Source organism: Camellia sinensis, chromosome 7 (assembly GCF_055761805.1).
Source record: "Camellia sinensis isolate YWXY chromosome 7, ASM5576180v1, whole genome shotgun sequence".
In the NCBI taxonomy this organism is placed as follows: domain Eukaryota; kingdom Viridiplantae; phylum Streptophyta; class Magnoliopsida; order Ericales; family Theaceae; genus Camellia; species Camellia sinensis.
The window spans coordinates 121,811,075-121,835,423 of record NC_138967.1 but is presented as its reverse complement, the minus strand read 5'-3'; the positions used below and the strand labels follow the sequence as shown (position 1 = coordinate 121,835,423).

Genomic DNA, 24,349 nt, shown 5'->3' with positions numbered 1-24,349 from the left:
TGTAGATGCCACAAATGCTCAACTAGGTCTACTTAGAGTTTAGAATGACTTTGTCTATTTTTGATGCGATGATGATTTTGAATGAATTCATAAAGTTCAGGTGTACGCTTGCGTGACACTACTAGAGGGAGACTTTCATCGATTGCATCATAATTATAGTCTATATTTTGTTCATTTCGCCCATCCTCAACAATCATGTTATGCAATATTATACATGCCTTCATAATAACTTTGTGGATTTCAACTTTCCAAAAAGGTGCAAGTCCTCACACAATTGCAAAATATGCTTGGAGCACTCTAAATGCTCGTTCGACATCTTTCCTTGTTGACTCTTGAGCTTTAGCAAAATGTATTTGCTTATTGCTTGGTGAAGATAGGATTGTTTTAACGAATGTTAACCATTGAGGATGTACACCATCAGCGAGATAATATCCCATTGTATAGTCATTTTCATTGATTGAGTAATTAACTTGGGGAGCACGCCCTTCAGTAAGGAGAGAAAATACAGAAGAATGTTCTAGCACATTGATGTGGTTATGAGATCTCGATAATCCAAAAAATGCATACTATATCCATAGATCATAGGAAGCCACCGCTTCTAAAATAATAGTTGGTTCATGGATGTGACCACAATACATACCTTTCTATACAATAGGACAATTCTTCCACTTCTAATGCATACAGTCAATACTCCCCAACATTCCAAGAAACCCACGATTTTTTTCCACCTCTAGTAATATAGCAATGTCATCTTTGTTTGGCATCCTCAAGTACACATTTGAAAAAATTGCAACCACTGCCTCAACAAACCTTTGTAGACTTTCTATTGTAGTATTTTCTCTAATCCTCACATAATCATCTACAGAATCTGCCGCTACTCCATAAGTGAGCATCCTCATAACAACTGTCATCTTTTGAAAGAAAGACAGACCAAGAACTCCAATAGCATCTTGTTTTTGGACAAAATAAGGATCATATGCTTCCACCATAGATAAAATACGAAGAAAGAGACATCGACTCATCCGGAACCTCCTTTTAAATAAATTGGGAGGATATATAGGCGTTTTAGAGAAGTAATTTTGGTAAAGTCTCTTGTGGCTTTGAATTTGATTACGATAAATAACTGCATGACCTTGAATGGAGCTACGACGTAATCCCAATTGTTTCTGATTATTTAGTTGCTCTTGTTCTGAAGCAGCTATTGCAAATATCTCTAATTCACTATCAGAATCAGAGTCATCAATAATCATCTTCATTACACTATTGCGAGCCATTGAAATTAAAAGAAGAATGAAGCTGAGAGATAAACTATTGAAAATAAATATTAGGTTGTGTTTTGCTTCTTAAGCTTTGCAAGTTCTTGCCTAACAACTTCAATTTTCTGCAAAGTCAAATTTATAAAACATGTCAAACAACTTCTAAAATCAAAACACCAGCAACTTACATAATCTATATTTAATTCATCAACTAATAGAAATGTCTTGTAAATAAGTAGCATTTCAATCCAACATACAACAAGCAATTATATTTAGCCCTGGAGTACTTTAGCAAGCATTCAACAAGAATTTCATTCAGTAATTAAATTACTACTAGTTCAAACATTCAACAATAGGTAGTTCCAAAATAGTTTAAATATATAATAACTAGTCCCAACATAAACTACATAAAAAATATAGTTCTGCTTACAATGGAGAATCAAATCCAACAATAAATAAAGTCAAAAACATAGTCCCAACAACTAAATCTTTTTTGGATAGTTCCAATAACTATTTTTTTTTTTTTTTTTTTTTGTGGGGAATTTCCATTTGGCGGTGATGAATGTATTCTGCTTGCAATGGAGGCAGAGCACTTGTATTTATTGACATTATCCGCTCTTCCTCCTTCAATTATTTCATTCGCATATTCTCTTTCTCATTATCAATCTTTTCTTATTCCATTCGCGTCCTCTCTTTCTCATTATCAATCTTTTCTTGCTCTTGAAGATACGACCCTTCATATATTTATATTTTCTTGTCATTCATTTCCTTTCTATCTTCCTTTAACTCCTCTAATAATATTAAAATAAGCAACGCTCCTTCATTTCCACAATCTTTATTCTTTCTTTTATTCAAATGTTCCTTTTCAGTCTTCCTACCCGGTGGTCTTTCGAAGTCTACATTGTCATTATGTGAGGCTTTCTTGTCCTCTAAATTGATTGAATCCGGTGTACAAGGAGAACAAACGCCGGGAGTTGCCACTTTTTTTGTGATTGGTTTCTTCATGCTATATTCCTCTCACCATTTTGGTTGATCTCTTAACTCATGCCAACAATGTTCAAATGGAAATGACAATTTATACAACTCTTTGTATAATTTCTTCGCATCATGAATCTGAATAATAGATAAAAGAACATTAATTATCACGAGATCAGACAATTCCAACAATAATAAGTATAAAAATCTCAATAGCATTAATACCTTGTCTTTTTCAATCTTTCCACTTTGATTCAATCTTTGGATTTGGGCGAAGCACTCACTAAACTTATTCGTGGCAAGTTGAATTGTTGACCAACGATTCATTAAAGAAGTTTGACTACGGTTAGATGAAAACGTTTTGAACTAGTGGAAATACTTCCACACTGTTAGCCAATATGCCTTTGATTTTTGTTTATTCCCTTACACTGGATCTAAGCTAATGTTAAGCCATGCTGATATGAGCATACTGTCTTCTTCTGTACTGAAGTTGCCACATCGTTGTGATTTCTTGGTGGTTTCTATTTGAGGAGAGGTTGGAGAAGATTGATCCTTTTGGTGAAGAGGTTCATCCATAAATTCATAGTCAAGTCTCATCATTCATCAGGTTGGTGTAATATGCACCATTTTGTTGATAATCTATCTATAGATAAGGTAAACATTTTTTAATTCTTAAAACTAAAAATTAATACTGAAACATTACTATTTCCACTGTGAAACACCGTGTGGTATAGCTAAAGATAAAAAAAATTATGGCTTATAATGAAAAAAATTATGGCTTATAATGAACAAAATAAAAAAGCAAAGAAAACTATTTCTACTCTACACATGTTTATATTTGCTAAGATACCTAGGGCTCTAATATTCTACTATCTGTTTAAAGGTCCTTTTTCTAGAAAGTAAAACTGCTTATTGGTTGAGGCTTCTACCACCACAAGCATTTGGATACATTACCATTAACACTCTAGAATGTTGGTTATTGAAATGTGTTGGCCAATAGCTTTTTGAAGGCAATGATGGTGTTATTTGAGGTCAGCTTGTAAAAAAATATATAAATGTCATCTAGATAAGTTTTTCAAACCAGGTATAATTTCCAAATAAAGGAGATAAAAATGAAATGGAGGCAAGTATATGCCTTATTTGAGTGGAGTTTACAAAGATGAGAACTTAGAGGTTGCATTCTTCGTGCCTAACTAGTTGTCAAATTTAAGATTACAAAGATAATGTAAATATGAAACCCAAATAAGATAATGTAAATATGAAACATATATATATATACACAAACCCAATACATATATATATATATATATATATATTTTCTAACATTGATGATAAATTTACATGCAAATATACAAATAAATAACAATAAAACGAAGACCAAGCACACTCCAAGCAATAACATAAACAGAGCAAGAAACAAACCCAAATCAAGTACTACATGGACATACGCAAACCCCAATCAATATATATTGTTAATCATAAAAATAACAGAGTTGCTGATTGTTGCTGCTGCTTTTTGTATATATATATATACATATATATATTTTTTTGATCAATGAAAAATAAGAATTTTATTGATACTAAATTTATGATATACAAGGAAAACCACTGATAAAGGGAAAGCATACTCTCCTGAAAATAACCCATAAACCCACAATTGATGAGATATCAATTACACCAAACCATCCAATAAACCATAAACCACCCAATAAACAATAACCCATGCTTATCTATAACCATCACCCAAAGCAAAAGAAAAAACAGAGATAAACAGAGCATCACCAAGGTAGCCACCTAATTCAAACCCATGCTCATCTATAACCATGTTCTTTTTTCTTTTCTTTTTTTTCTCTATTAATAATTTTTTTTGTTACTGATCAAATATATATATACAAACACATATACACAACCCAAATCAGTATTTAGATATACACAAAAATTCAACACATATACACATACAAACAAACCCAAATCAAATAATGTTCATAAAACCAAATCAGAAGGTATACATAGAGGGTTTAACTTGTATAAAGTGAGAGACTTGTATGGAGGAGAAAATAGGAGTTCAGGAGGGGGAAATAATGGCAGATTCAATTTGGGGTTTCTCACAAATTGGGGGAAATAATGGCAAATTCAAAGAAAAAGATTCGGAAGCACCAAATTTAAATCTAATTAGTCTATAAGAGCTGTGCATAGATTAAATGAAATGACATACATCTTAATAAGGTCTTACAACTTGAATACAAATAAAATAAGTACATAATACATCTTGATCAAAAGGCTTCTCAAGCCGACATATACAAAAGAAATAAACTACCAAGCCAAGAAGCATAATCTTCAAGATACTACAAAATATGAATCCAAAAACATCTTGAAAATAATCATCTAGACGTTACCACCTTCTTGCTTGTCACCTACATATATATAAGGAGAGGGTGAGCTTGGATACTCAGTGAATGATATAATTAATAAAGGTTTGAATGAATGATATCCGAGATCTTTATCAAAACGATACATATCATAGCTTGTAACAAAACATGGGATGAATCAAGTTCATCAATCAAAGTCTTTCAAAACTTCAAGGGATGCTTACTAGCATCAATATAATACAATGATGACATTCCGGACAAACTCACGCGGTAAACCGTCGGTGGCAAGACAAAGGAGATATCTCAAACAAACGCGCTAGTTGCATTATAGTCCCCTAGCACTAAGGACTTTCCAAGAATGTCATCAAAACGAATGTAATACTTGATACAAAAAAACTAAGGATAATCATTCATGCTTGAACAAATACTTTTCCAAAACGAAGCAAGCAAAGCTTTTATCAAACGTTAGAACATAGTTTTATTAAAAATACCACTCACTTAGTTCTTCGGGTGTGGGGATTACAAGCAAGGATCCAGGGCTTACAAGTACATAATAAATCCCATTGAATGCATTTCAAGAAGACAAGGAGAGATGCTCAAAGATGGATATGAAATGCATTCCTAAAACAAGCTTTGCATGAGTGTAATGTTCTCGGCATTTCTTTTAAAACTAAGTCAAGACAACGCAAAACATGTGCTGGGAGTTAAAACACTGTTTCTCATCTCGAGAAAACATGCTGAGTTCCAACCAGGTCTTGGCCGAGGTCCCACACTTCTTGGCCGAGGTATGGTCTCCTAGGCCTAGGTGTGTATCTAGGAAAGAGTGGGTCTCAGTGACCACACTTAGGGAAATGTGAAGTCTGAAAAATCTAGGTTTCCTTTTGAAGAACATGAAGAACATGAATGCCAAAATCATAACTTCTTTGTTCAAAATTTGAGATTTCATGAGGTGAGTTTAAAAGTATGGACCTGGGTACCCGTACTTGAAAACCTTCTTGAAAACAAACACAAAACATGGAGCTTGTTATAAACTTTCGGATCAAAACATGGTTTTAATTCAAGAACACAAGAACATCATTTTCTCTTTCCAAAACAAGCTTTAAATCAATGCATGGCTCATGAATCATTGTAGATCATGCAATGCGATCATATGAACATAAGGAATAACAAGAGTAGATCAAGAATCTAACCTCAAAACATGAATCTAACGGTTTAAGGTGTGAAGATCAAGCTTGGAAATCTATTCTCACTCTAAGAACTCTTCTTTCTCTCGTTCTAGAGCTTCTCTCTCTTCTAAGACAAAGATATAACAAATGGTATGTTTTCTCACTCTACCGGCTGACTTAACCCTCTTTTGGGGCACGTGGCAACGAGTGGTTGGCTCTCCTAAAAAAGATGACTGACTGACAAGACAAGAGCATGACAAAATGTGTACAACAAGCAAGGTGACAAGGGCACTCTAACAAGGTAAGGACCTCGGGTCAATACATAGGCTTCAGTAAGTAAGGTCTCAATGATTTTGGCTAGGAAGGATAACACTTGACCTAGCTGTGCCACACTTCGGCCTAGATGTGCCACACCTCGGTCTAGGTCATTCCAATCCCGGAACAAGATCACTAGGTGCAAGGTTCAAGGTTCAAGGATGTTGGATGCCTAGATGATAACATCTCAGCCTAGATGATGACATCTCAGCCAAGACGCCAGGGTGAAGGTGGAGGTCAACCAAAGTGGTTCCAGTATGGTCTTAGGTGTAAGGGGTTCAAAAGTGTGACCTAGGCTTAAGATGACCTCGGCTTAACACACACTAAGCAAGGAACAAAACATGCAAGCAACACTTAGATAAAACAAATCAAGGTCTGCAGATGCAAGTTTAAGCAAGACAAAGATCATGCAAAGGCATGCAAGCATGACTAAGACAAGGTGAGGGTTGTTACATCTTACCCCCCTTAAAGAAGTTTGGTCCCCAAACTTAAGTTACCTTGCCCCGAAAACAACTCCGGATAACGGATTTTCACTTCCTCTTCCATTTCCCAAGTATCATCCTTGCCATAATGCTCTTTCCATTCAACCTTCACCATTGGTATCGACTTGTTCCTCAACTGTTTCACTTGCCTATCAACAATTCTCATCGTCTTCTCCTCATAGCCCAAATTTTCATTAACCACGATTCCGGAATAATCAATCACATGCAGTGGATCCTGAATATACTTCCTCAACATCGAGATATGAAACACATTATGGACTTGACTTAGTTCTGGCGACAAAGCAAGTCTGTAGGCAACGGGGTTAACCTTCTCAAGAATTTCGAATGGCCCGATGAATCGGGGTGCTAGCTTACCTTTCTTCCCAAATCTTGAAACTCCTTTCATCGACGAAATCTTCAGGAATACATGATCCCCAACTTCAAATTCTAATTCCCTTCTTCTCTGGTCGGCATAACTCTTCTGTCAACTCTGAGCGGTTTTGATTCTTTGCTGAATGAGTTTAATCTTCTCAGTTGTCACTTGAACCAGTTCGGGGCCAATCAAAGCTTTGTCTCCTACTTCGGTCCAACATATCGGCGATCTGCACTTCTTTCCATACAAAGCTTCATACGGGGCCATGCCAATGCTAGCTTGATAACTGTTATTGTAGGCAAATTCCACCAATGGCAAATGCTCTTCCTAACTTCCCTTGAGATCCAATACACATAACCTAGGCATATCTTCAAGTGTCTGAATCGTTCTTTCTATTTGGCCATCGGTCTGGGGATGAAAAGTTGTGCTAAACCTCAATTCGGCTTCCAAAGCTCCTTGTAGACTCTGCCAAAATCTAGAAACAAACTTCGGATCTCATTCTGACACGATAGTTATCGGCGTTCCATGAAGTCTAACGATCTCATTCATATATAACGAGGCAAGTTGGTCGGCATTAAATGTAGTTTTAACTGGCAAGAAGTGTGCTGACTTGGTTAATCTGTCAACTATGACCTAAATCGAATCCATGCCCTTTTGTATCCTCGGCAAACCAATCACAAAATCCATGGAGATGTGTTCCCATTTCCACTTAGGAATTGACGAGGGTTGAAAAAGTCCTGCTGGCCTCTGATGCTCTGTTTTCACTTGTTGACAATATAGACACTGAGATACGAATTCGGCTATCTCTCTTTTCATATTTGGTCACCAAAAAGTTTGCTTCACATCTTGGTACATCTTGGTATTTCCTGGATGAACGGAAAATCTAGAACCATGGGATTCCTGCAAAATTCTCCTTTTTAACTCCCGGACGTCGGCCACGTACAATCTCCCTTCGAACTTTAGTACCTGATTCTCAATGGTGTCCCTCGGCCTCGGCTTGGTGACAAACTTGTCAATTACCTTCTTGAAGAATCTATCCTCCCTCTGTATTGTCTTTACTTTCTCCATAGTAGTCGGCTCCACTGAAATCATTGCCAAACATGCCAAATTCCCAACTAACTTCCTGCTCAACGCGTCGGCCACTAAGTTTGCTTTACCCGGGTGGTACTGAATCTACATATTGTAGTCTTTCAATAACTCAAGCCAACTTCTCTGCCTCATATTCAATTCCTTCTGAGTGAACAAGTACCTTAGGCTCTTGTGGTCCGTGAAAACTTGACAAGAAGCTCCATACAAGTAATGGCGCCAAATTTTTAAGGCAAATACTACGGCTGCTATTTCTAAATCATGGGTGGGATAATTCTTTTCATGGGGCTTCAACTGGCGAGATGCATATGTTATAACCTTACCCCTTTGCATTAATACACAACCCAAACCCTTATGTGAAACATCACTATAAATCTGAAATTCCTCATTACCTGATGGTAATACAAGAACTGGTGCCATAATTAACCTCGCCTTGAGTTCCTAGAAGGCTGATTCTCTACCCTCGGTCCATTCATATGTCACTCCCTTTTGAGTTAATTGTGTCAACGGTACTGCAATCTTCGAGAAGTCCTTCACAAATTTTCTATAATAACTTGTCAAACCCAAAAAACTACAAACCTCGGACACATTAGTCGGTGTCGGCCAATTCACAATGGCTTCAATCTTACTTGGATCAACAGAGATACCTTCTTCATTAATCACATGTCCCAAAAATGAAATGCTGGAAAGCCAAAACTCACACTTGCTAAGCTTGGCATACAATTTTCTGTCTCTCAAAATCTGTAAGGCAAGTCTCAGATGTTTCTCAGGCTCAACTTCACTCTTGGAATAGATCAATATATCGTCGATGAAAACAACCACAAACTCATCTAGGTAAGGCTTAAAGACTCTATTCATCAAATCCATGAATGCTGCAGGAGCATTAGTCACTCCAAAAGGCATTACCAAAAATTCGTAGTGCCATACCTTGTCCGAAAAACAGTCTTCTTAACATCCTCGGCTTTAACCTTCAGCTGATGGTAGCCTGCCTGAGATCAATTTTAGAAAAGACTCATGCTTCTTGTAGTTGATCAAGCAAATCATCGATCCTCGGTAATGGGTATTTATTCTTAATGGTCACCTTGTTCAGTTCTCGGTAATCAATACAAAGACGAAGTGTGCCATCCTTTTTCTTCACAAATAGAACTGGTGCTCCCCAAGGTGAAGTGTTCGGCCTAATAAAGCCCTTATCTATCAACTCTTGTAATTGCAGCTTCAACTCCTTAAGCTCGGCTGGGGCCATTCTATAGGGTGTTTTGGAGATAGGCTGGGTTCCCGACATAACGCCAGCAGCAAAGTCTACTTCTCTATCGACTAAGTGGCCAGGCAAATCATTTGGAAAAACGTCGGGGAATTCAACAATCGGGATATCGGCCATTTCGACGTTTCCATTCGGATTACTCAGCACACTACACAGGTAACCTCGACACCCTTTTCGGATTAACTTATAGGCTTTCATGGACGGAATCAAGTAAGGCAGGGATACTACTCCTTTACCCTGAAACGTAACCTCGGCTTGGTTTGGGGGTTTCAAGGTGACACTTTTGGAAACACAATTAATGGATGCACGATTAACTACTAACCAATCCATTCCCAATATGACATCAAAATGGGTCATGTTCAACAGCATCAAATCAACTAGCAATTCAACATTCTCAACTACAACTACACATGCCTTATAAATGGATGCGGCAGTCATAGTTCTCCCAGACGGAGTAGATACAGATAACACATAACCAAGGGGTTCTAGTCCTCTATTCAACTTCTCGGTAAACTTAGTAGATACAAATGAATGCGTAGAACCTAAATCAATCAATATATATGCATCTTGAGAGCAAATCGGAAGGGTACCTGACACTATTGTCTCGGCACTCTGGGTGTCTCCTGGCACTAATGCAAAGACTCTGCCCTGCCTCGTCTGCGCCTTGCCGACGTTGCTTTTCTGTGCAGCACCCAAAGTACTCCCATTGTTCTTACCATCATTAGACTTAGTCTTGGGACAGTCTTTAACGCGATGACCTATCTCACCAGCTTCAAAACAAGCTCCAGACTCCCAACGACAGACTCCAGAATGTGGCTTCCCGCAACTTGAACATGTCGGCCTAGTATCACTTCCTCGATTTGAGTTGCTTGAATTGCCGACGTTTACTCTCTTCTTGGCATCAAACGCTGTTCGGCAGTTTTCATAATTTTGCCTCTTTCTTTGGCTCTCTCCTGAATTTTGATATCTGTTTAGGTTAGCTTATGCCAGAATGGCTTTATCTAATACTCTGGCATAAGTCAGCATGTTGAATATATTAACCCGATCTTGTATGGGCCCACGAAGCCTACTCTCAAATTTCCTGGCTTTTCTATATTTATTATTGACCATGTGGGGTGCATACCTTGCTAACTCAGTGAATGCACGATCATACTAGCCACGGTCTTGTTACCTTGCGTCAAAGTCTAGAATTCCGTGGTCTTGCGGTCTCGGACACTAAGGGAAAAATGCTTGTCATAAAATAGCTCCAAAAATTTGGCCCAAGTCAAACCTGGATTACCTTCTCGAATCATCATCCACCATCTACGAGCGTCGTCATCCAATGTGAATGCTGCCAATGACACCTTCTGAGCGTCGGTGCTGGGAAAAATCTCAAATAACTTCTCCATTTCCAAAACCCACGATTCGACTTTCATCGACTCTATACCCCCATGGAACTTCAGCGGATTCATCTTCTTGAATTCTTTGATCAAGGTCAATGTGCCGTCCCCGTACAAAGCTGGTTGTAGAGGCACTTGCGGCACTGGAGGAGGTGGAGGCGGAACTGCATCTCGGCCATTTGTCTGCTCGACCTAAGTAGAGGTAGTACTGGTGTTTTTTTGCCTTGTTCGCCTCAACTCATGGGCCAAACCCTCTACCGTCCTTTCTAATCTATCTAACCTGTCCTCAGATTGATCTCGGCCAACTAGAGGTCTACCCCTTCTCATGATGCTAGGAGTACGCAAAATGTGACTTTAAAACAAAATGAACAAATTGGCATATATGCAAGTAACAAATAGTCATGCCGAGATGATGCACATCTTGTCAAATAGCAAGCAGTATGATGCAACCCTAACATCAATCTAAGGGAAATCCTATGCTCTTTAGGACTCAGAGTGTGTGAATAACGTACTATGGGGAATCGGTGCTCTGATACCAATTTGTCACGACCCCATTCCGCCCCTAGTATAATGGTGCTATGATGGCTAGTAATCCGGGATTACCAAAGGCCAGCTTGCAAGGTCACACACACGCAGAGTATACATATGGGACTTACATGTGCGGAAGCAACAAATTTAAATCTAATTAGTCCATAAGAGCTATGCATAGATTAAATGAAATGACATACATCTTAATAAGGTCTTACAACTTGAATACAAATAAAATAAGTACATAATACATCTTGATCAAAAGGCTTCTCAAGCCGACATATACAAAAGAAATAAACTACCAAGCCAAGAAGTATAATCTTCAAGATGCTACAAAATATGAATCCAAAAACATCTTGCAAATAATCATTTAGGTGTCACCGCCTTCTTGCTCGTCACCTACATATATATAAGGAGAGGGTGAGCTTGGATACTCAGTGAATGATATAATTAATAAAGGTTTGAATGAATGATATCCGAGATCTTTATCAAAACAATACATATCATAGCTTGTAACAAAACATGGGATGAATCAAGTTCATCAATCAAAGTCTTTCAAAACTTCAAGGGATGTTTACTAGCATCAATATAATACAATGATGACATTCCGGACAAACCCACGCAGTAAACCGACAGTGGCAAGACAAAGGAGATATCTCAAACAAACGCGCTAGTTGCATTATAAGGACTTTCCAAGAATGTCATCAAAACGAATGTAATACTTGATACAAAAAAATTAAGGATAATCATTCATGCTTGAACAAATACTTTTCCAAAACGAAGCAAGCAAAGCTTTTATCAAACGTTAGAACATAGTTTTATTAAAAATACCACTCACTTAGCTCTTCGGGTGTGGGGATTACAAGCAAGGATCTAGGGCCTACAAGTACATAATAAATCCCATTGAATGCATTTCAAGAAGACAATGAGAGATGCTCAAAGATAGATATAAAATGCATTCCTAAAACAAGCTTTACATGAGTGTAATGTTCTCGGCATTTCTTTCAAAACTAAGTTAAGACAAAGCAAAACATGTGCTGGGAGTTAAAACACTGTTTCTCATCTCGGGAAAACATGCTAGGTTCCAACCAGGTCTTGGCTGAGGTCCCACACCTCTTGGCCGAGGTGTGGTCTCCTAGGCCTAGGTGTGCATCTAGGCAAGAGTGGGTCTCAGTGACCACACTTAGGGAAATGTGAAGTCTAGAAAATCTAGGTTTCCTTTTGAAGAACATGAAGAACATGAATGCCAAAATCATAGCTTCTTTATTCAAAATCTGAGATTTCATGAGGTGAGTTCAAAAGTATGGACCTGGGTATCCGTACTTGAAAATCTTCTTGAAAACAAACACAAAACATGGAACTTGTTATAAACTTTCAGATCAAAACATGGTTTTAATTCAAGAACACAAGAACATCATTTTCTCTTGCATGGCTCATGAATCATGCTAGATCATGCAATGCGATCATATGAACATAAGGAATAACAAGAGTAGATCAAGAATCTAACCTCAAAACATGGATCTAACGGTTTAAGTGTGAAGATCAAGCTTGGAAATTTATTATCACTTTAAGAACTCTTCTTTCTCTCTTCCTAGAGCTTCTTTCTCTTCTAGGACAAAGATATAACAAATGGTATGTTTTCTCACTCTACCGGCTGACTTAACCCTCTTCTGGGGCACGTGACAACGACTAGTTGGCTCTCCTCAAAAAGATGACTGACTGACAAGACAAGAGCATGACAAAGTGTGTACAACAAGCAATGTGACAAGGGCACTCTAACAAGGTAAGGACCTCGGGTCAAGACATAGTCTTCGGCAAGTAAGGTCTCAATGATCTCGGCTAGGAAGGATAACACTTGACCCAGCTGTGCCACACCTCGGCCTAGATGTGCCACACCTCAGTCTAGGTCATTCCAGTCCCGGAACAAGATCACTAGGTGCAAGGTTCAAGGATGTTGGATGCCTAGATGATAACATCTCGGCCTAGATGATGACATCTCAGCCAAGATGCCAGGGTGAAGGTGGAGGTCAACCAAAATGGTTCCAGGATGGTCCTAGGTATAAGGGGTTCAAAGATGTGACCTAGGCTTAAGATGACCTCGGTTTAACACACACTAAGCAAGGAACAAAGCATGCAAGCAACACTTAGATAAAACAAATCAAGGTCTGCAGATGCAATTTTAAGCAAGACAAAGATCATGCAAAGGCATGCAAGCATGACTAAGACCAGGTGAGGATTGTTATAATGTTGGTAGAGAAGGCATTGATGGAGAGAGAACTGAAGCTGAAGGAATTGGTGGGAAAAAGACCATATGTGTTTGGAGAGCCTCATAGGGCTCTTCAGTTGTAGCCAGCAAAAAATTCTCAAGATAAAATAGCCAGCCCAATAGCTAGTCCGTTAGAGGCCCAAAATCAGAGTTAAATTGGCTAAAATGTCTAACAGGTCTTTTTTACCTATCCCATTGGAGTTGCTCTAAACCATTGTTATGTGTCTTATTGGGCTCATTCTGGAATCTATTTGTATTTAATTTTATATTTTAAATTACATTTATTATTTATTTTTTAGATACAAATGTGATTTAATGAAAGAATTTTCAATAGTCGATTAATTTATTTTTTTACATATATTTATTTGATATATTCTAAAAATGAATGATTTAATCATCAAAATAAGCTTCAAAATAGGCTCAATGAACTGCACAACACCTACCCAAACCCTTGTATATGCGTATTCTTAATCACGGAGAGTTGGATTGGCAATCAATTAAAAAAGTAAAAAATTTAAAAAGTGATTTAAAAAGTTAAAAAGCTAAAAAATTATACAATAAATCAAAAAAAAAAATCTTTCTTTTTGCACTTTTTTTTTTTTTTTGGTAGAAAGGCAAAAAAAAAAAATGTCAAACATACTAATTTTTTAACAATGCTATATCTCCTAAATTATCACTTCTAAACCATTCCTAATGATGTGATATTGAGGTTAGACCCCATATGATGAACTGTTTGACAAATCAAAATTTGACACTTGTCAGACACATTATTATAGGTGATTTTTAGGGGTGATAAATTAGGTGTCTCAAACATTTTTTTATAACTTTTTAACCTCATATTTTAGATAAAAAAACTAAAAAATTACTAAAATATTCTATTCACAAACCAACCCTGAATTATAAAAAAAATTGAATCTCAATATATAGGCCTCATTTCAAATAAACTAAAGCCATGTTTGGAAATTGACTATTTAGTTGATTTATTTTTTATTTTTTATTTTTTATTTTTTATGAAAAGATGTGCAGAAAAATAGAAAGAATGATATGATAATTTATAATAATTTTTTTAATTTTTTAGCTAAAAATCATAGTTCCCATACACGGCCTTATGAGTTAGTTTTTCTAATTATAACTTTTAGATTCACAAAATGGTATAGAAGTCTAATTTTTATACCAATTTTAGTGATGTGTAAAATAAATGATTGACTCATGATTACAGAAAACATGAGAGGAGAAATTATCTTAGATGTTCTAATAACAGTCTGGAGTCTAGACTGTCTCTAATTAGATATTCCAACTGGACAGTCCAGCCCAGCCCAGCCCATTTTGGGCCTGTTTCGATGATCCAAATTATTTAATGTGTAGGGCTTGTAAAAAAATCACGTTGATCAGATATCAATAACTACTTGATCAGATCATATTTATGTCAATAATTATCTTTTAAATCATATTTATCATTGACATAAATTTTATATGGTTAAGTGGTTATCGATATTTGATCAAGATGATTTGTTATTGGGATGAAATATTCAACAAATGTTCCATATTAAATAGTTCAAATTATCAATGTAAATTTTGTACTAAGTCCACATAAACCCAACAACATGCTCCAATTCCAAATAGCCACTGCCTTCTAATAAACTGCCACTACTCTTTAGGTTATTAACTTAAAAAAAGAAATAATAAATATGTTTAGTAGTATAACTTTTGATTATCTTTTAAAAAAAAATAGAACTTATTTGATTAAATAAATATATTATAATATCTATTAATTTCTTCAAAAGTTATAAATAAGACAAATGAAATAAGACTCTTTTATTCATCTGCATTTAAGGGTTTTTAGTAAATTAAAAATAAATGTAAATTTTATTTAACTAACGATTTTTTTTTGTTATTTTTTTTTAAAATTCAAAAAATCAAAAAAAATAAAAAAATAAAATAAAAATTGTAATATAAAACTGCAATCCAACATTATTAATCAACTCTCTATCTAAAAGGATATACATTATTAATCAATTTCTTTATTTTAATAAACAAATTAAATAAGTTGATTTATGGGTGATTTAAATAAATAAATTAAACAAGTTGATAGTAGTTCAACTATACTATTAGATGAGATATTTGTTGGAATAGAAAGAGAAAATGGTTTGGGTAGACGTGGGGTTGGTGCTATCTTTATTCACCCCAAAAAAAGGGGTTGGTGCTATCACAACGCAGTGTTGTGAGTCTGTGGGACTTCTCTCGAATTTCTTTTATATTATAAAATTTGTTAGATAAATTATTTATAAAAAAATTAAAATAATTAAATATGTGTAATTCCATAACAATACACATTTGGTATTTATTTTATTTTATTTTATTTTAAATTAATAAATGATTAGTATGATTTTAATTTTTTTTTTAATTATGAACTAATGAAGGGATTACACATATTTAATTAATCTATTTTTAAAAAATAAATAAATGATACATTGACAAATACTAAAATATAAGCTACTCAAATTATTAAAATAAGCTCGAGATGACCTCACACGAGACCTCACGAGACCCGTGCTGTGCCAACCCTGTTCCGACCCTGACTGGAACATGGTACAGAAATGAAAAACAGAGGATCCAAGTACGACAACATCCCATTTCTTTCCATTCATACATGGAACCTACCGAAATCATAAATATTTCTTTCCAATTCACATATTGGGGATGCTTGGCAAAGATTTTTTTTAGGTATTTTGGGCTAAAATTTATAAAAAAATAAAATAAATTAAAATAATTAATAAGATAAAATGTCACATTAAATTTATAATTATTTCATTTTTTCTCTCAGTACATTCAATTACGAAAAAATTTAACTATCTCCTCAAACACAAAAATTTTAACTTACTAAAATAGTCAAAAATTAAAACAACCTACTAAAATAACAATTTCTCAAACACTCTCGTTATGCAAACTCACCTAAAACATTAGAAACACAAAAAAAATAAATAAATAAAAAGGTCAAAATTTGGTCCCTGCTTTCCCAACGCCCTAGATTGCGGTATTGAAACAGATTTGGTATGAACCTACAAGCCGCTCTGTCATGACTTTATATAAAGAAAAAACAAAGTGAAATCCAACCCAACTCAACCCAACTCAACCAAAACCTCCCTTTAAACCCTTCTCTCTAACTCTCTCAATTCTATCTCCTCCAACAATACCCAAAAAGCAAAAATGCAACTACTTCTTCTTCAGCACTTGTCCCCCAAAACCCAAAACTCATCTTTACGCTTCATCATAAACCTCATTCTAATCTTATCTTCTCTATGCATAGTCATCTACCTCTTTCTCTCTCTCCTCCTCCTCCTCCACACTTCCAACTCCATAACTTTCTCATCATCAGCATCATCATCGTCATCATTGTCATCACTACCGTCCACCTCACTCGACCACATCGTGTTCGGAATCGCATCGAATCAAAACTCATGGCCGAAGCGAAAGAACTACGTCAAGCTCTGGTGGAGACCCAACCAAATGCGAGGCTGTGTCTTCCTCGACGACGACGACAACAACAGCAACAAATCACCCCAAAACGACACCGTTTCATCTCTCCCTCCGATTTGCATATCCGACGACACGAACCGGTTCAAGTACACGTACCGGGGCGGACTCAGATCGGCGATTCGGGTCGCCCGGGTCGTATCAGAGACTGTGGCTCTGAACCATTCGAATGTCCGGTGGTTCGTGTTTGGTGACGATGATACGGTGTTCTTTCCCGAGAATTTGGTGAAAACGTTGTCAAAGTATGATCATGAGCTTTGGTACTACGTTGGGACTAATTCGGAGATGTATATCCAGAATAGGTACTTTTCTTTTGATATGGCGTTTGGAGGGGCTGGTTTTGCGATTAGTTATCCATTGGCTAAGGTTTTGGCGAAGGTTTTTGATTCTTGTTTGGAAAGGTATCCTCATATGTATGGAAGTGATGCTAGGATTTATGCTTGTGTTTCAGAGCTCGGCGTTGGGTTGACCCGAGAACCCGGTTTCCATCAGGTATGTGTATATGCATCGATTATTATTCGGAAAATGCTACGATGCAAATGATTTATCAAATTTTGGTGTGGGATCCATACGAATCCACATGTGTGTCAATTCGTACCCATAAAAAAAATTTGGTAAAAATTATAATAAATCATTTGGGTCTCTAGCTTTACTTTTATCATTCAACTCAAAATCTACGTTCATTTATGTAACTTTGATTGCTACATTAATTCCGGAGAATTGGATTACATATATAATAAATTAATGCCTTCTATCTATGAAAAATACTATGGTGCACAAGCGTACTTTATAATTAAGAAAAAATGATATAATTTTAATTTTTTGAGTCATAGTTAAAAAAAAATGTCATAACTAAACATAATATGAGGTATAATTAAAATCTCGTGAATCATAACTAAAATAATGTTATAATTAAATAAAAAAATTGGTCATAGTTAGAGAAAAAATAACATAATTAGGTACGTATATACTTTTTTTAAAGGGATGTATATTAGAATTTCCCTCTATCTATACTTACTATTATTAAATGCCACATGACAACTTTTTATAGCATAAAATAAAAAAGTTATTGATAGAGGATAGAGAATGTTTGAATCCAAAACTTTGAATTTCATTAAGAATACGCTTAGCCTTTGGCTAGTTATTATTATTATTATTATTATTATTATTATTATTATAATATATGTGAATACTTATGTTGACATGTTGAATTTTGTCTCTTTTTATACCAAATGTCCAATTATTTATCAAAAGAAAAACAAAAAGATTAAATAAGAAAATAGAATAAGACATGAGCTTAAAGACCACAAGTTTAATAAGAAAGACTCCTACCTGTTGAGATTAAAACACATATATATTAAACATCTTATTTTATTTTTATTTATTTAATTTGAACCGGCATTGCGTAGGTTTGTTCAGTCTTTGAACAAATGTTTTTTTGGGTGGGTAGATGGAACAAATGTTACTGATGCGAATCTCATAAAAGATACTATCTGGTTTAGCTACCCAAAGTGGACCCAAAGTAGGCAGATTTAACTGGACCTCAGATTAGGGAGAAGCTTTGCTTATAGTAAATAATTGGGTAAATTACAATGACCTTGAATAAAATTTAAAAAAAAAAAAAAAATTGAAAAAATAGAGTTAGTCACATAGTTTTGACAAAATTATATTGAGTTTTTTATGATTTTAATTCATATAATACTAAGCACTATTTTTATCAATAATTTATTACTTACATGGATGAAAAAATAATATTATTATCTATTTTAAACAAAAAGCTAAATTTTACGTTGTTTATTTTTGTATTTTTACACCATATATATTAGTTTTAACCCATTTAACCTTGCTAAAAGGAAAGTTAGTATAATTATGTCAAAACTATGGAACTTGCTTTATTTTTTTCCAAACTTTAAGGGAGTTCAGTATAATTTACCCTAAGTAATTTGTTATATTTTATTTGATTAAAGTGAAATGAATGGTGAGATAAAGGAAAAATATTTTATTGTTCATTGTTGAATAAAGGGATAGATTTAATTTAACCATATTAATAATCCCATGTAGTACACAATCCAACATTAGAAGGGGGGGGGGGGGGAAAACACTAACCAAACAGTGGATTAGCAAACCCTCCCCTGTTCAATCCCCCAACAAAAGCAAACATGGCAGCAAGGTTTCACATAGCTGTAATATTGTTCATTAATATATGTAGTGGTATCCTCGGTAGTGTAACAGGCATTTTGTCTACCAAAAGAACATAAACCTAGGTTTTGGTATTTTGCCTAACGTGTACTCTAACAACACTTTTTATTTTTTAAATTAGTTTGCTTATTTTCTACAATTCTCACTGTGTTTGGTTGAGAGATTTGGAAAGAGAAAGGGAAAAGAAAAGGTAGGTGAAATATGAATAAAATATACTTACATTTTATATAATTTCACACAGCTTTTCCTTTTCGTTTTTCAAATTATTTCTTAAATCTCCCAACCAAACATAATGCAAATGTAGTTACTCAAGAGAGGATGATGCAAAGTGCCTATCATATTGCCATCTTGTTAGAGCTTTATTCTATAATGAGGCTAGAGAAAGTGCCTAAAATGCTTAAATGTCTCTCTTGTTAAAGATGCTATAAAGGTCTAATAATCTTTTGTTCACCAATTCCTCTGTTTTTTGTCATTTGAGGAAATTTTAATTCAAATTAGAAAACTCTGTACTACGTATAATTAATATTGGGTATGTGAAATCTGATCAGGTGGATGTTCAGGGGAATATTTTCGGATTGTTGGCTTCCCATCCAAACACTCCTTTGGTATCTCTCCATCACTTGGATCTCACAGCCCCAATCTTCCCAAACATGACAACTACCAAGGCCCTGGAACACTTGATAGAAGCTTCCAAGGTCGATCCGCACAGGCTTCTGCAGCAAACAGTTTGCTATGACAGATGGTTTTCGTGGACTGTCTCGGTGTCATGGGGCTATGCTGTTCAAGTTTTCAGCAACCACATGTTCTTGCCTGATGTTCTTCGTGCTCAACGGACTTTTAGTCCGTGGAAGAGAGGGAATGCTCTTTCTGAATCGTATACTTTTGACACGAGCGATCATCACCCTGACCCGTGTCGAAGGCCTACTGTTTTCTTCTTTGACAAGACGGATTCTGGTGATGGAGATGGAATTAACAGTAGTTACATAAGAATGGTCCATGAAAATTGCACATTTGACATCGTTTCACCAAAGAAACTGGAAGAGGTTAGAGTGTTTTCACGTAAGATGGAGCTTGATATCAAACAGGTACTTTTTTTTAGCTTCGTGCACAAATTTAACTGATATTTCTTTTGGCTGAATATATATAATAATATTAAGTGCACAGAAATAGAATACTAAAAATTATTGTATTATGTGGTTAAAATTCTTTTTTAGTGTGGTGTGAGCCGTACTTAAAATAAATCGCAGACACATTGTGCTTTATTTTTGTCAATTTGTAAGTTACCTATTTTTCCTTTTTTTTTTTTATTCTTAAATTTTTTGAAATAGTGCAAAAATATTTTAGGAAGCCATATTTTGTTGAAAAAGCTAACAAAATTTGGCTTATTTTTTTAGCGAACAATTTCAAATAGTTTTTTTAGGATTGTCTAGTATGGACGGATTTAAATAGTGAAATTTTTTATTCAAAAATGAAAAAAGTTCACAAAAACATAAACGAGTTGAAAAAATTAACCAACTTATAAATTCCAGCCAAAGGAATGCTAATCCAATATCAATAATTCTAGGAACACTACTCTCTGAACCACTGATAAACCAGCTCATATATTTGCATGTGGGGCCGTAACAAGTACTGGCATCACATGCAGGTATGGGAGAGGGTTATGGTTTTGTTGAAGGTTAATTTTGTGTCTGTAAAATTATTAATTGAGCATTGTTGTATCTTCTTGTGCTCTTTGAATGCTATAAAGAATATTTTCATACCATTTTTGTTTTTGTTGTTACACAGTTGCGGGCACCAAGGCGGCATTGTTGTGATGTTTTGCCTTCTTCATCTGGGAAAGTAATGGAAATTGCCATTAGAGAATGCAAAGAAGAAGAATTGATTTACATGCATTCATAGTGTGTACCTATGACAGAGTAAAGCTATCACTAGTGAAGCCTTCATGGCTGCTTGATCTAACTAAATTACATTGTCATTGCCAAAGAGACAGATCAGATGGGAAAAATGGTAGGTGCCTCGGTGAGACTGAGACATAAACAATCACACAACTCTGTTCCACACAGTGTGGTGTTTTGGGATGATGGTAAAACGCTGATTTTTTGACTTTTTTCACTGTTTCATGTGAGAGGTAATGTGACTTAAAATGGGTAAAAAGCTGGCTTTTAGCTTTTTTAGTGTGTTCTCAAAACACCCCACACATTTTTATGTAGACAGTGACAAACTCAAGCCCATAATGTTCCAGAGGATCAATTATGCACTATTGCATACGATATATTTACACAAGATTCAGACAATATGAGACCCATACCAATAGATGGCCTGAATTCCATACGAAAGTTGCATTTGGATCATGAATTTGAGTAGAGATTTGAAAAACGGAAAAGAAAAATCGAGGGATGAAATATACACTAAGCTTGTAAAGAAACTTCAACTAATCTTTGTGCATATTGGGTACTGTTTATTTTCAGCATGTAAAGGAACACATGAATTATTCAATGTCACTATCGGTTGTGAAGGAAAAAGGACTGGAAACTGTAGAAAAAATTTGACTTTTAAAATTGATGAATGTCTGTAGTTTGAAAATAGGTGCTGTCATCTAACATTGTGATGAGTTGTGTTAGGTAATCTTATAATTGTGCTTTTAAGAAAAGATTTTGATTTTATCATTTTAGAAAACATGTGATTTGATTTTGAAATATATGCCTTTTATTAGGAAGATGACTCCAAAAGGTCAAAATAAAACTGGGATGGCATGTCGGGAGTTTGATTACAAGTATGGAGGCTGCAATTCCATTGTCTTCTTATTTGTGAAAGAAAGGTTGCTATATGTTACAAGAATACTTCACTCAAACCCTTCTCATCTTATTTGATATTTTGAACGGCATGATAGGCTTCATGATTTTCAAATATAATAAATTTTACACATATGTATGGCCTTTATTGAATAGATACATATGGAAGATAAAATTAAATCTAGTGACAAATTAAATAAAGCATATGCTTCAATCTTTGGCTTGCCAACACAAAAGTATTGATACTACTAAAAATCTCAAATTTTTTATTTATTTATTTTTTTAGCGATGGCACGGTGCTGTCGCCAATATTCCGTAAGTGTTGCAAATTAGCTGCGACAAGTGAGGTGAGGCAAAAGTAAAGTGTGACAAAAGGTATATGCAGCCTCTTCATCCAACCTATTCTACTGTTTGCTACACTTTATTTATTTGTATTTTTTTGTGATGATGGGTAACCACACACCATGTAAGTGCTAAAGGAACCTGCAAGTGCTAAAGGAACCTGTATTGTAACATTTTATTGTTGTCTAGAAACATTTACCTGGCATAAATTTTCAAAACTTGTTTTATATATTATTTTTTATCAGAAAAAAAAAATTAGATTAATTGAATATCTATAGATTTAAAACAAAAGCACATTAGTTTTCAAAAAAATAAATACATAAATAAACAGTTAGAATAATTTTAATAATTTATTTTAAAATAGTTAAGACTTAATCATGAAATTACACATATTCTATTAATTTAATTTTTTGTGTGAATAATATATTTAATAAATTTTAAAATATAAATAATTTAAATTATCAAAATAAGTTCGGGACAAGTCGCCAATAGATCTCACAGCATGCTACCCACCAGGTCCTTGACAAGCAAACTTGACGTGCTAACACTAAACCAAAGAGCAATCAACCAAAACAAAATAACCAAACCCAAAAAGTACTAGTTGGTTAGGATGACTATTGAAGCAATATTTTATGAAAGAAAAGAAATATAATACGTAATTATAATTTAATTAAATTGTACACTACTTTATTTCTTAATTACCTGAAAAAAAAATATTTCATTTTTCTTTCTTTTTTTTATTTATTGCAAATTAGTTATTTATAGGGATTTTTATTGACAAATTCCATTTAGAAGTGTTTTAACCCAAGAAATTCATGAAGGAATTTTTTAACCCATTTAGTTTCATGTATGTATAGTTTTATTCCATAAAGTCTTTTTTCTTGATTTATACTATTTTCTTGGACACTTATGCCCTTATATTTAATTTTGATACCATTATAAATATTTTTTGAACGGTTAGCAATTTTATGATGTGAACATTCATATTTTAAAATTCACATTGGTATGAATGTAAAATTGGCCCGTGGGCAGCCTGAAACCCGCCCGCGAGCCGGGGCTGGCCCGGGCCGTTGACAATGTGAATATTTACATTGATATGTTAACATTCACATTAATAGGAGTGTAAAATTGGTCCGCGTCCCGTGGCGGCGCGAAACTTGCCCGTGGCCCATGGGCGGCCTGGGGCGGGCCCGGTCCGGGCCGTTGACAATGTGAATATTCACATTGACATATTAACATTCACATTGATAAGAGTATAAAATTTGCCTGCGGCCCATGGGCGGCCAAAAGCCTGCCCACGGCCCGAGGGGGCCCAGCCCGTTGACAATGTGAATATTTATATTGACATGTTAACATTCACATTGATAAGAGTGTAAAATTAGCCCGCGCCTCGTAGTTGCCCGAAACCCGTCCATGGCCCATGGGTGGCCCGGGACGGGCCCGGCTCGGCCTGTTGACAATATGAATATTCACATTGACATGTTAACATTTACATTGATAAGAGTATAAAATTGGCCAGCGGCCTAGGGCGGGCCCGACCCCGCCCGTTGACAATGTGAATATTCACATTGACATGTTAACATTCACATTGATAAGAGTGTAAAATTGGCCCGTAGCCCGTGGGCGGCCCGAAGCCCTACCGCAGTCCGAGACGGGCTTGGCCTGACCTATGACAATGTGAATATTCACATTGACATGTTAACATTAACATTGATAGGAATGTAAAATTTGCCTGCTGCCCGAAGCTTGCCTGCGGCCAGGGGTAGGCCCTGTCCGGCCCGGCCCGTTGACAATGTGAATATTCACATTGACATGTTAAAATGTATATTGATAGGAATGTAGAATTGGCCCGCGGTCCGTGGGCTGCCCGAAGCCCGCCCACGGCCGGGGGCAGGCTCGTTTCGGTCTGGGCCCGAGTATGTCCGAGACCCTAGGTTAGGGCCTAGGTCATCACTTTGAAGCCCGGGTCGGCCCATCGGCCCGTTTAAGGCTCATTCAAGGCTCGGTCCGAGGCCTAGTCCGCCTG

General features: G+C 35.7%; 2 protein-coding genes across 3 annotated transcripts; one reads left to right on the top strand and one right to left on the bottom strand.

Moving 5' to 3' along the window:
- Positions 1-266: 266 nt before the first annotated feature.
- LOC114260593 (uncharacterized) lies at positions 267-1,274 on the bottom strand. The gene is made up of 2 exons (XM_028200740.2): positions 683-1,274; positions 267-484 (listed from the first exon to the last, which is right to left on the bottom strand). Exons 1-2 carry the CDS (start codon positions 1,272-1,274, stop codon positions 267-269), a joined length of 810 nt encoding a protein of 269 aa, XP_028056541.2.
- Positions 1,275-16,324: 15,050 nt separating this feature from the next.
- Positions 16,325-21,711, top strand: LOC114260585 (uncharacterized). Of its 2 annotated transcripts, none has more exons than XM_028200728.2 (3): positions 16,325-17,482; positions 19,738-20,274; positions 20,975-21,711. In XM_028200728.2, the coding sequence occupies exons 1-3, from the start codon at positions 16,664-16,666 to the stop codon at positions 21,086-21,088; spliced, it is 1,470 nt and encodes a 489-aa protein (XP_028056529.2). In that variant the 5' UTR covers positions 16,325-16,663; the 3' UTR covers positions 21,089-21,711. The 2 variants fall into 2 exon arrangements, with proteins under 2 accessions (XP_028056529.2, XP_082735336.1); XM_082879210.1 differs by having other exon boundaries at positions 19,750-20,274; positions 20,975-21,539.
- Positions 21,712-24,349: the final 2,638 nt, after the last annotated feature.